Source organism: Castor canadensis, chromosome 1 (genome assembly GCF_047511655.1).
Source record: "Castor canadensis chromosome 1, mCasCan1.hap1v2, whole genome shotgun sequence".
NCBI classification, from domain to species: Eukaryota; Metazoa; Chordata; class Mammalia; order Rodentia; family Castoridae; genus Castor; species Castor canadensis.
In genome coordinates, this window is record NC_133386.1 from 142,925,772 (window position 1) to 142,940,447 (window position 14,676).

Sequence of the window (14,676 nt, forward strand, 5' to 3'; positions counted from 1 at the left end):
CAGTCTTCATCATGCCATCTTCCTGATAAGCAAACTGTGAAGTATTCATAAAATCATTAATGTGAAATTTTGGCCTTTGGATTTTAAATTTGGAAACAAATTAGTCACCTAGCCACATCTTCTTGCCTGATCCAGACAAATTGCTTCTTATAGACTAATGAGATTACAGTACTTTTCAAGGTGGCCTTCAAAACAAGAAGAGATGGAGAACTCCATTAACCAAATTAAGAAAAATAACGATAATTATTATTTTATGAGTTCAGGCTAAGGGAAGAACAAAAAGTTTTTATCTTGTCTAAGATTAAGAATTTCATTGAGAATGAAATAAGAAATAAATTTTGTTTTCTTTAATTTTTAAGGCTGTCACAAATAGAGGAGAGACTGGTAAAATAATAATTTGATATTAATCACAGAAATAATGACAATAAATGGGAATGTAAGTAAACTCAACTATTTACTCCCTCCCTATCCAACTAACAAGAATATACATTTCTTCCTCTGATCTAGTTTCTGTGTTCTCTTCAATTTCTATTTAATTATATCATTTCTTTCTACAATTCTCATTTGAAAATCCTACAAAAAGCCACCCACATCTCAAAATATAATTACCCCCCATGAGTCATTTCTTTCTCTGTTAAATTTAAAGGAAAACTTTTCTAACAAATTGTTAGCTCCCACTTTCTGTACACAAAATTGCTCTTCCTAAACTTTTTCTTTCCTACTCATTACCTTGAATTACTTTTACAGATTTCTCCTGTGCCTTCAAAGTTAAATTGAATTGGTAATTCTCTATTATGAGCTATTCTACCTCTCAGAAATGCTGAATGCCATTCATTACTCCTGCTGCCTTGAAATAGATTTCAACTTCAGAAACATTAGCCTTTTAATATTTTTCTCCCATGTTGAAGACTCATCACAAATACCAGTATTATATGGTGGCATTGGATATCTTTTACCTTGATCTGGAAATGATTGAGATTGATTCTAAATAGTGTTGGCTGAATGTGTGCATACTAGTTTTGTAATTTTTTAAAAAAATAAAACTAAAGTTTTCTTATTTTTACTCACTATGTTTCCTTGGAAATCAGTACAGAATTCTATGATATCACTTTCTATAAATATCAAGATAATTTATAAGGGTATGACAGACAAAAAGAAAGTTCATGAATCTTATTTCTTTTTTAATTGTAAAATGTATATAACTTTACACAGTCAAATTATATACATATCATTGAGTAAATATTCCTTGATCACCTTAATACATCAACTAACATTTCAAATAATTTTAATAAATTCATGAAGATATATGTGCATTATTTTATTTCTTTATACTGTCTTACTGAAATCATCTTTGAAATTTAATATGCGTGCTTTGCAAAATGAATTGAGCATCTTTACTATTTTACCAAATATCATTTTTTATCAATTTATCAAAAGTTTGCCTGTGTTAGTAACATTTGGTATCCACTAATCTCTACTTTTTATACCCCTAATATTTGTTGCATTAATTTCTGTCCTTGTCTTATTATCTAGCATTTTGGGTTTACTTATTCTTTATATGAATTTCTGAATTAAATGTTGTTTGACTATTATGAATTGGCATTTTTCTTTTGATTAAGGTTGTAAAGCTCAACACCATCAGAAAATGATTTGGTATATGTCTTAGCTATGACATGCAAGATTTGTTATATGATTTTAATTAATGTTTATCTTTATGCATTTTCCTTACAAGTTATTTAGTGCCATGCATTTTAGATTTTAGTCTAGTTCCTTTTGTTATTAAGTTCAAGTTTTATTCTATTATAATCAGACAATAGTTTTATTGATGTTAATTTGGGGCAATTGAGATATACTTTTGTACTCAATATAGATTTGATCCATTGGCACATATCTTGTGCATTCATAAATAAAATTTTCTCTTTGATTGTGGTGGGATTATATATGTCTTTCTGTGTTCCTGGTTGTTAATCTTGTTATTCATGGCTTTTTTATGCTCATGTGTCAGGTCTCAGCTTCTGTTACTTTGTCATCAATATTATTATTTCCTTAAGTACTCTTAGTTACATGCTTTTTTTACTGATTTTCTACTCAATCAAAATGTAAAGTTTTAAAAGCATAAATATGTTCTCTTTATTCTCATAGTAATTATAGTATCCAGCAAATTGAATAGCATATGTGATACATACACTACATGCATACAGACATACAAACACACAACATTCAAAACATATTTGTTGAGTAAATAAGTAAATGTATTGATGAAATTATCAAATTAATAATTGTATAGTAGTTATATAAGAAGAAAAGGGAGCTTGGTAGAGATCTTCAGTCCAAATTCTGAAGAATAATAATATCTAGAGTTGACATTAGAATAAAAGACCATCCAAAGTACTCAAAAGAAATGAACAGAGATGTAAAATGAATTATACATGTATAAGATCTGTGATAACGAAGGTAGCATTTTCTTTTCTTTTTTTCATTTTTATTAGGATATATTCATTGTACAAGGAAAATTCATTGTGACAATTCTGAATAGGCTTGCATTGTACATTGATTAGCTTGCCCCCACCATCTCCCCTGTGACCCCCTCCCTGCCCCACTTAAAGCAATTGCATGAGGTTTCATTGTTCTAGTTCACATATGTAAATGAAATCCATCAACCATAATCCTGCACCTTCTTCTCCACCTTTCACCCTTCCCTCTCCTATAAACACTGCCCCAACATTGTACTTATTTTACTGACCTGTCTTCCATGATTAACTCCAAAGTCAATGTTTAAAGGGGTTTCTCACTGTTCCCCGCTGTGAGGATACTTTAACTTGGTCAGTTCAACCCCTTCCATTATTCTCCCTTGTCTCTTCCCTTCTACCCTCCATTGTTCAACTGCTTTCAATGCATGTCATTATATCATCTACCTGTGCAGAGGTAATGTATTTCAGTATTGTTGATGCTGTATCATTCTCTTTTCCTTTGCCTCCTCCCCTGAGTTTCATAGAGTAACTCCACTGCTGTAGACATGTTCTACATTTAAGTTTGCTTATAATCATGCTTGTTTTTGTTTATATGTTTATCTTTTGGAGCTATCTTCCACATATGAGAGATAATATGTGATCTTTGACTTTCTGAACCTTCCTTATTTCAATTAACATGATATCCTCCAATTGCATCCATTTACCTTCAAACCACGTGGCATCATTCTTCCTTATGGCTGAATAATATTCCATTGTGTATATATATATATAATTACATATATACATACATATAATAGAATATATATATAATTACATATACATACATACATATAATAAAATATATATATCTATATGTATATCACATTTTCCTGTTCCATAGCTTGGTTATTATGAACAGTGATAAACATCAGGGTGCAAGTGTCTCTATTGTATCCTGATTTATATTAGAAGGTAGTATTTTCTGATAAAAGATTTAATAGGGTATGTTTTGACAAATAAGCACAAAACATTAGTGACTTACTAATATTTTATAATATATACTAATATTTTAATCTTGTTTGATTCAATAGGCTCACAACTTGGGAGGATTTTTTTCCTCATGGACAAATATTTTTGTTCATGAGCTACAAATCAGTTGGCATTTGTTAATGGATGTCAAATGATCTTGCTGTTCTCAGCTGGGCTTGCTCAAGTTACAAGCAGTCAGCTGATTGGTTGACTTGGGACTGGCTGTAGTAGTCCATGTTTAGTTGGAAGTCCTCACTTCTGCTACATGTGGTAATAATTCTTACCAGAAAACCCAAGCTTCTTCTCAACATGTCAGTGACTGGTTACTAGGAGAAAAAGTGGGAAATACATGCAGCTTTGCAAGCTTATGTTTGTGTCATGTTTGCTAATGCCCATTGACCAAAGCAAAACAAAGTCAATGGTTGATCGATTGTTCTATTTCTATGAAGAATGTCATTGGAATTTTGAAAAGGATTTCATTGAAATAATACAGATTGCTGTCATTAATATGGCCATTTCCACAATATTAATTCTGCCAATCAATGAACATGGGAGGTCTTTCCATCTTCTGGTGTCTTCTTTAATTTCTTTCTTCAGTGATATATATGAGAGATTGTGTGCATATATGTGGGTGTGTGGGTGTGTGGGTGTGTGTGTGTGTGTGTGAGAGAGAGAGAGAGAGAGAGAGAGGCTTTTAACTTCATGGTTAGCTTTATTCTTAGTGTATGTTTTTTATGCTAAAAAGATGTCTTTCTCAGTATGTTTGTTATTGGTACATAGAAGAGGTTTTACATGTTGTATTTCCTTCAAGAAGACATCCTAAGAGCTTATTTGGGGTCTGTTACTTCTCTCTTCTTGCTCATTTTTTTTTCCATTTAGGAATGAAAATGTTAATCTTATTCCCTAATAATAATTATTTTATCATGATAATATTTTAATCTTGTTTGATTTAATAGGCTCACAGCATGGGGGGGATTTTTTTCCCTCATTATGAATTATGCCCTGAATCTTGTCCACATATGCTTTAGATGACACTTTTGAATTAATCTGGACAAAAATAGGTTTTTGAGGCTAATGGGTTATAATTTTGCATGTGAGAAGAACATGAATTTTGGGGCCAGATACAGCATTGTCCAGTTTGAATGTATCCCCCCAAAGTAACTGTGTTTAAAGGTCAGATCTTTAGGAAATAGTCAGGTCATGAGGGCTTTGTTAATGCCATCATACTGCAGTGAATTCATTATAGCAAGGACAGGGTCCTTATGAAGGATGAGTTCTCCCTTCCTTTCTTACCCATATGCCTTCCACCATGTTATGATGCAGCAAGAAGGCCCTGTCCAGGTGCATCCCTTTGAGCATGAGTATCCTAGTTTCCAGAACTGTTAGTCAAATGCATTTACAGTGTTTGTAAGTTATTGACTCTATAATATTCTGCTATAGCAGCACAAAATGGATGAAGACAGTATGGATTCATTAGAGTTCTAAAGCAGTTGGTGTGAAAAAAATTACTCAAAAAGCTAAACAGACAACATATGACACAACAATTTGAATAGAAAACAAGTGTTAAAACCTTGCCTATGAGTGTTTGTGATAGCATTATTTGCTAAAAAGGATTAACTAACTCCATATGCATCAGTTGAGGACTACATAAACAAAGTAAATTTATCTATAAAGAATCAATTTTCTGTTTTAAAAAGAAGTGATGCACTGGTACAATCCAGAGCATATGTGATCTTTAAAAACACTGTGGGTTGCAATACACATGTGTATGGAAGCGACACTAGGAATCTCTCTTTATAGCAATCTTTATCCCAAACTAGCAAAAGCGATATGTTTTTCCTATTATCTCTTATGTTTTCTCTTCAACAAAATTGGAGAAGAAGAGGGTGGAGCAGGTTCTGCCTGGAAGTGAGGCTGGAGGTAGTGGAGGTGGCACAATGTATACACATGTCAGTAAACATAAAAGCAATAAAATAAAAGGAGAAAAGAAAAAATAAATAAAAACACTGTACTAAATAAGGAAAGCCAGGCATAAAACCTACGGACTACAAGGTTCCATTTATATGACTGACAAGAATAAGTCAGGTCTAAACACACAGATAATATATGTGTTTTTGCAGGGGTTTGGGGGACAGGACATTAAGGAGACACTGATTAATGGTTATGAAGTTTACTTTGGAAATGATGGCCTGTTCTGGAATCATACAGTGATAATAGTTGCATAGTATTATGAACACACTCATTGTATATATACTTTTAAATGGATGGTATGATTACTTTCATGTTAGGGGATATCATCTGAATAAAAAATAGTTTCAAAATTGTGCCAGCTTGTTCCATACACATAAATTTTTTTTATCATTTTGTACAAAATAACACAGATGACTAAGAAGAGGGAAAGTGTTTTATCTAAGTTTACAAACACATGGTTTGTCTTGAATTAGTACTACTACTACTGAATAATCCTTTTTGAATATGCTTGATGTATGTATATATTTACATGAGTTCATAATTTCTCAAGTATAGGAATAGAAAGAGTTTTGTTAAAACAGATACTATAAGCTAACTTCCTACAAAAGAACTCTCTAGATAGGTATGTAGCTATTTGCTGACCACTTTGATATCCATCAATAATTACTGAATCTTTTGTGGTCAAATCAACTGTGTTTATGGCATTCAGAGACAGACTGATGACTAGGGAGTTTCCTTTGAAATATTCAGGGATTCTGCATTGGTATGCTTGTACCCCTCTCGGAATGTACTGAAAATAACTCAAATGTACATTGCAAATTGTTGAAATGATTAACTTTCTGGTATGTGATTTTTAACTTAATTAAAAATGGGAAAATGTGCTAAAATTGTTGTCTATACTTTGCTGTACTGTTCCATTTAAATTAAAATGCATTTCAAAGAATAGGAAAATTGGGTAAAGAAGTATGCAAATACATAATGTACTTTCCTTTGATCATAATTCTGCAGAATAATCCTTTTATGGATCAGGTTGATAAATGTTGACAATTGAAAATAATAAAATTTATGTTTTAAAAAAGTGTTACCTAGGGAAAGGGAAATAAGAGTAATAGATTTGGTGGATTTAATCAAAGTACATAATATGTATGTATGGAAATATCACAATCAAAGGCCTTTGTATAAATAATATACACTAATAAAACCTGAAATAAAATACAATATTATCAAAATGTTTGATCATAAAGACACATAGCAATTATCCATTCAGAAATTCAAGTGACCTATAGGTTATTGAATGGAAAATTTATTTTTACCAAAACTCATTTTCAAAAATTTAATATATATACATATATAGGCACTTTTGTTCTAATTAAAGCATATGATGTTACAATCATTTGCTGTGTTATTGGAATTTCCAACATCTCCTTTACTTATTTATACTAGTTTAATATTTATGTATAACAAATATTAACTTTTAATCAGAATATATATTATATGCATATATATATGCATATAAGAAACCTGAACTGTGGATGAATTTCTACAATGTCATAAAATTTATTATTAATCTCACTTGAAAATAAATTTCTTGAAAACCAAAGTCATATTATCAAATGATTTTTTTCAGTTATTAACTAGACTTGGTGAGTTCTCAGCATCTAATGAGTATTTAGATACATGGAGTCATAGTTGAATAAAGGAACATGTGAAAATATGTGCTTTGTGTCCCACGAAGCCTCAGGCAGAAAAGAACAACTCTGAAAAAAAATTCAAATCATGAATTTTCATTCTCATAAGCATCATTTATTTTCTTTCCCCCATTCATATATAGGCTCATATGTGTATCAGCAAATGCAGAAGAAATTATTCACTTATTTGTGCAGGATCCTAGAGGAGGTGAAGAGTGAAAGCCCTATTCTTTTTCTCCTCTTTACAATTCATCTTGATTCTCACACCAGCATTGCTACCTAGCACTCCGAAATATCCTCTTGGGGATTTCCTTTGAAGGCTCAGTTTAGTGGTATAGATATCAAGGGATCTAGGGATTGAGGACCATACATCTACATATATAGTAGAATTCTGGGGTTTTTGACCAATACCTTGAATACCTGGACAAGACTGTATTCAAGTCATCGTTTTAACATCCAGAAATTAGGTAATAAAGGGGATAAAAAGGCAGATGAATTGTGTCAGGATTTTCTATAGTTAGTAGTAGATATATAAGAGAGATATTTGTTAATATGCTAAGTGGATTCAAGTATATGCTAGTTGATTATAATATTTTCAGAAATGCAGATTTGATTTGATCCAACAAGCTGAAAGTCATGGGTGTTGTAAAAGTTTGTTTTTTCTTATGAAAAGTTAGTTTCCCAAATTCTCCGATTACAATTCATTGTCACTTTTAGTGACGATTGTGAATATCTATACTTTTTCTGACCTATAAAGGAGTCATTGGAAATGGTGGAAGTCAAGTTAAATCACCACATGACTAGCAGAGTTGAAGAAAACTTCCTGATCATTTCAAAATATTTGTTTTTCCTACACAACTCCTTTGTCCCTGAGATAGAAAATCTAATTCATTTGCTTCATATCTGGGGAGATTTAGTTACGACTTCTTCCAGTCACGTTCAAGAGTAAAACAGAATATTGAGAGAGGAACATAGGTTATAAGTTTAAGGATGGTCAAGTGAGGAAAGAAACTTGTCCAAAAGATTTGGGACAAGGATAGACAATAATGTTTTCAAAATTATGGTTCATTAGTGGTATTAATATCTAGTATTATTAGTTCAGTAGATATACTTACTTAGAGCTGGATGAGTCTATTTTGTTTTCAGAGAAGTAAAGTTATATAGAATTGAATGTATTTTAAGTTTTTAATGGAAAAGTATAATTTAATTTTTTGTTAGCTCCCCATTACATGATATCAGCATGGAACTTTAGTTGAGAGATGTGAAAATATATCAAAGATGAGACCGGAAATTCACATGTAACAGTAAAGTCAGCATTAGTATAATGATACAGGAGACATATAAATAGAATTCTTATCACACTTTTTAAGAAATAGTCTCTTCACATACAGCATAGATCATTTCAGGCCTATAAATAAATCCCCTTCTCAATTTATGGGATTTCTGTTTTCCATAAAATATTTCCACAATTTTCCTACTTCCTAATGTGGAGCCATAGTTGACTATTCAAACTTTTGAGAGGAAGAAACAAGTGATGAACCCAATTTCTCAGTGATTTGTAACAATTTTAAAGTGAAGAGGGAGGTCTATTATACTATTTCAGTTGTTCTGCATATGTGTAAATTTTTGGTAATAAAACATTTTCATAAAAAGACAAGGTTAATCTATAATCCTTTAAAATCCTTGTTACTTTTGGGAAGAAAGGAAGAAGAATGTAGGTAGCAAATAGCATGAGAAAAGTGGGTTCTTGCTTTTACAAGAAGAACCACTTTGTATCACTTTGTGATAATGTATTGAACTTTACATAAATACATTTTGCATAATATGCATTATGTATGCATTTGTGTATTATATAATTAATATTTAACTATTGAAATACATTTCTATATTACTTCCACAGTAATCAGCTATAACATATATATGTGTATGATTAAATATATATCTGGACGTACACATATATAAGTTCTCAGTTTCTTTTTTCCATTTTTATGGATGGAACTAGAAATCATAGTGTTATGCAGAATAACTCAGACTGAAAAGTCCAACATTGTATGTTCTTCTCATATGCAGCATCTAGTCCTTAAAAGTGAATCACAGAAATGTAAAGCAGTTCTTAGTTTAGTTAATGAAAATTTAAATTGAAAAATCTAAATGTAATATTGAATGCAAGTATTATTACCAGCTAGACACAAAGAAACTTGATGACAATTTTAGTATAGAAGGAAATATTTCTTATTTTATAAGTGCACATCATTCTTTGGTCCATAATAGAAACCTGCATGACTTTTTTAGCCTTGCAATTATTAGCACAATCAATACCAGTGTTGCTAAATAGGAAACCAAGGATTAGTCAATAAAAGTAATTAAGTAGAATCTCCAATTTTCAGTTTTGTACTGAGTCTCATACAATGAAGAAGAGTGTGAAGGTTTCCATTATTTTACTTGTGGAAATTCTGTGAAACATGTAGATGAAACAATTTGTAGAATCAGCTTTAATTACCCTTTGTTAAATAGTTTATCTATTATTTCTAAAAGTGTTTGACCCAACATTTATCATTGTTGCTTTCTAATTTAACTGAAATTGGTATTTCCTCTCTACTTTTGCAATATATTTTGAAGTATTTATGTGGTTGGTGTGTTCCAAAAACCTCTGGGCATATTGCTGGTAGGTTTTTCTTTGTGCATCTCCTTTTGCATATGTATGTGTGAGTTTGTGTATATATTACATGTTACTGTGAGCTATTTCAATTTGTAGGAGATCTTAAATACCTGATGTATTTTGCCAAAACCAAATTTTATTTTTACATGATGCCTTATTTTTTCCATATTCTTGGATTTTGTCTTATTTTATGTTGAAAATTTGAATAGAAATTTACATTTTTGAGTGATTCATGAGGTAGACAATTTAATTTTGTCATCCATAGTGCATCCTTTCTGGTCCCTTGCTCTTTGTATTGGTGCATTTGGTCATCACTGATATGCCAATTGCTGTCATTTCTTTTGTTAAAAACACAATATGCCTCATTCAGCATATGAACTCATGTGGCCCTGAAGAACTAAAATTAATTGTTATTGTACTTAGTGTTTCTTAAATGGAGCAGTGAAAAGCACTATGGATGGATATGATCCAATTTAACTGCTACATGCTGGGGTGGAGAAACATCCAAAATGCAAAGTGATGCCTATAAAATATACTGGTTTCCAGGCTTGATTGTGGTGCTTCTATTCCTCCTGCTACCTCTTTCAAAGCTTCAAAATTTCATTCACTTATTGGTTCATTAATCTTTTTACTCATTCATAAGCATTTATTGGCATCAAATATAGAAATAATATATTATTAAATGCTACAAGTATAAACAAAATAAATATATGCAAACATTAAAAGTTGTATTATATAGGGTTATTCAAGGCATTGAATAGATTCTTACAGTATCATGATGTTAATAAAACAAAGGGAGTCTATCAACAAATATATTCATTACTGCATGACTGCCACTTTTCAATATCATAATAATCTTTAAAAGAGTCTCCATTCTGTCCTAGAGATAGTTGAGTTTTGTTGAAGAGGAGAAAACAGACAATGAAAAATTCACTCTTGGTAGTGAGGTATGACATACAAGGGTGGGTTGCAAAGGTAGAAAAGTCTTTGTGATGTGAGAAAGAAATAAAAAGCAACAGAAGAGAACACTGATCTGCAACTTACTAATCATGCTTCAGGTTTAAGAGCATTTGTCTTTTCTTCTTAGAAAGTGTTCCTGATTACCTCCAAACTGGGACCTACTCACCATTTCCGTGCACCCCTACTTGATTAAGATTTTATTATGACAAAATAAGAGGACTTTAAAGGGGCGCTCTTACCAATAAGTCCATCCTGCATTACTTTGTTACTTCTAGAAGTTGCCTTTTCTTCATGGCAAAACAAAGATGTAGGTATAAAAGTGAACAATGAACAGCTTGATATCATTGATTTGTCCTTCATCCTAAACAATGTTCAATGTCCTCTTCTGACTTCTGGAAGATTATTGCAATAAGAGAATTAAATGAACACTATTAATACATATACATTATGGCTAAGAAAGACAAAATTAGGCCCCCAAAATGATGGAAGACTGAATTCAACATTCATACTTCAAGTGAGATTCCCAGTAACCCTCCATCTTTAAAATAACTATCTTTATTCCACTAGCAGTTGGTCTTTATTCTTGAAGTATGTATTTATAGAATATTTTCTTAAAATATGAAACATGCTTACAAAAAGAATGGTAATTAAGAATATTTTATGATGAAATAAAGATTACAAGAACATTCTCAGTAAATCCACTCAATTGATGCATGCTCAGTCTTTTAAAAAATTTTATTAACATGGAATAGTTGTACAGGAGGATACATTGTAATGTTTGCATATGTTTTTATATCTTAGTAAGATTTACCCTTCCATCATTCTCCTTCCTCTCCTCTCACTTAAAACAATTTCAACAGATTTCATTCTTCTATAGTTTATACACGAATACAGATACATCTCCTGTATTCACCCTCATTCACCCTGTCCTTATGCCTACTTTCCATATTTCCCACTGGTACCTACCACAAGGAAGTACCCTCCCATCCTTCATGTTTTTTCATGTTTATACTGATAATCCAAGGAGTTTCACCTTGGTGCTTCAAGCTTGTATACACTGTGCTTTAATAAAATTAACCCCCACAGGACTCTTTTTCTATAACAATGTTCTTCTAATATTTAACAGCTTATGGTGCACTATGTTATATTATATTCGAATAGAGATGGTTTGTTTAGATGTTTTTCATTGTCTAACATTTTCTTTCCTTTTTCTGCCTCCTGTGGTCCCCAAACACAGGCTTACTAATAAAATTTTTGTTTTCTTTTACACTATAAATATATATAATCATATATGTATTTATATATACGTCTACCTTTCACATATGAAGAAAAACGTGACCTTTGACTTTTTGAGCCTGGCTTACTTTGTTTAACATTATGCTCCACATTTAGCTGCAAGCAACATAATTTCATTCTTATTTATGGCTGCATAAAACTCCATTGTGTATATATACCATATTTTCTTAATCTATTCATCATTCTTGAGGCACCTAGTTTGTTTCCAAAGCTTAGTTATTGTGAAAAGTGTTGCAATAAACATGGGCGTACAAATGGGTCTGTCATATCCTTCAGATATATACCCATGAATGGCATATCTGGATCATGTGGTAGTTCTATTTTTAATTTTTTGAGTGACCTCCATATTGCTTTCCATAGTGGTTGTACTAATTTGCATTGCCACTGAGAGTGTAGAAGTGTTTCTCTCTTCCTGCATCCCCTCCAGCATTTGTATTTGTTTGTATTATTGATACAATAGCCATTTTGACTGAAGTGAGGTAGAATTTCAATGTTGTTTTTGTTTGCATTTTCTTTATTGTCACACACTCACAGTCTTGATGTGGATTTTTAAGCATCTTCTTAAGTCTGAACTAAGAGTTGAAGATGAGCAGATATTTGACTCAGACATTTTAGGAAAAATGCTGAAGCAAAAGTTTCAAAACCAAATACCTTATGAAACTAGATGATGATAACATGGTCATAATTGAAATAATACATTTAAAGGAAATCAATACCTATATGTAAATAGTTTATTAATTTGTCCTGACCCATTCTAAGAGAAATTAAAGTCACTATTTGAGTTAAGATGAAGTTACAGAATAGGTCTCCATATGACATCTGGATAACATCAAGCAAGTGTCTTGGTGGTAGATCACTTGTCAAAATAATTGTATCAAGTCCATATTTTCTGCAAGTTTTATTGAATTGTTTTCAATCCTGCTCCCATCATTATAGTATTATTTTATAGAGTGCTCAAGGAACCAAAAATATGTCCAAAATTAGTAAGTTAATCACAATATAATCAATGGAATATAAACAGGATGAGGATTTTGAATCTCTAGTACTCTTTTGAATAATTCTTTGACTTTAGAAACATCATTAACCTAATTGTTCACTAGTTTCCTCACTATAAAAATTTCAAATTCACTGAATCATACAATCAATGAAAAGTTAAAAGTGTAAAACAGTATTTCACAATTTCTCATGTATGACATAAGAGTTCTTTTATGTATACGCTGTGATCTATCTTCCTTCGTAACATTTGTCCATGAATCTAATTCTCTATGAGGCTCTATATTAGATATCTGAAGCAACAAATTAATCAGAAAATCCTACTATGTAAGTATGAAAATATCAGATCAGTTTTATTTTGTCCTGACTTTAGGATCTACTAGATGGATGATGGTGAACAAGATCCCAGTTATCTTTAGTATGTCTTCCTCAGTTCGGTTATGAGATAGTAGAAAAATATGGCCTGTATTACCAAATTTTAGAGGTGAATAACTGGGTTAACAAAGAGAAATTACCACCTACCAAATTTCAGGTTTCATAAGAGTGAAAGGGTGAGAATAATAAAGAAGTTTAATCCTCACATAGTATCATGATCCTGAGTAGGTTCATTTTTCATGTCATAGTGATAATTTAAGAGGGGTAGCACTAAACTTTTTCTTCATAGTGAAGGATGTTCCAATTTCGCAGAGATTCCAACAGCTCTGAGTTCCAGGTCTCTGAGTTCATTCTGATGGGATTCCCAGGCATTCACAGCTGGCAGCACTGGCTCTCCCTGCCCCTGGTTATGCTCTACCTTTTGTCTCTCATTGCCAACATCCTTATCCTGACCATCATCAACAAAGAGGCAGCACTACACCAGCCTATGTACCATTTTCTGGGCATCCTGGCTGTGGTGGACATGGGACTGGCTACCACTATCATGCCTAAGATTTTGGCCATCTTATGGTTCAATGCTAAGTCCATCAATCTCCCTGAGTGCTTTGCTCAGATGTATGCCATCCATTGTTTTGTGGGTATGGAGTCAGGTATCTTTGTCTGCATGGCTATAGATCGGTTTGTAGCTATTTGCAAACCACTACAATATCCATCAATAATTACTGAATCTTTTGTGGTCAAATCAACTATGTTCATGGCACTCAGAAACAGTCTGTGTCCCCTCTCAGTGCCTGTATTGGCTGCACAGAGATCTTATTGCTCTCGGAACCAAATAGAGCACTGTCTTTGTTCTAACCTTGGAGTCATTAGCTTATCCTGTGATGACAGGAAAGTCAACAGTATCAACCAGCTCATTCTGGCTTGGACAATCATGGGAAGTGACGTGAGTTTGATTATTTTATCATATACTTTCATTCTGAAGTCTGTGCTGAAATTGAACTCAATAGAAGCTGCATCCAAGGCCTTAAGTACTTGCACTTCACACCTCACCCTAATCCTTTTCTTCTACACTATCATCATTGTCATGTCCATCACTCATAGTGCAGGAATGAAAATTCCACTTATCCCAGTCCTTCTCAATGTGCTGCACAATGTTATTCCCCCTGCCCTCAACCCCTTGGTTTATGCCCTTAAGAATAAGGAGCTCAGACAGGGTTTATACAAGGTGCTTAGGCTGGACACCAAAGGAAGCTAA

The 14,676-nt window shown here is 32.3% G+C and overlaps 1 protein-coding gene across 1 annotated transcript; it reads left to right on the top strand.

Moving 5' to 3' along the window:
* The first annotated feature begins 13,466 nt into the window (after positions 1-13,466).
* On the top strand, positions 13,467-14,676 carry LOC109676417 (olfactory receptor 56B2-like). The gene is made up of 2 exons (XM_020152835.2): positions 13,467-13,483; positions 13,734-14,676. Exons 1-2 carry the CDS (start codon positions 13,467-13,469, stop codon positions 14,674-14,676), a joined length of 960 nt encoding a protein of 319 aa, XP_020008424.2.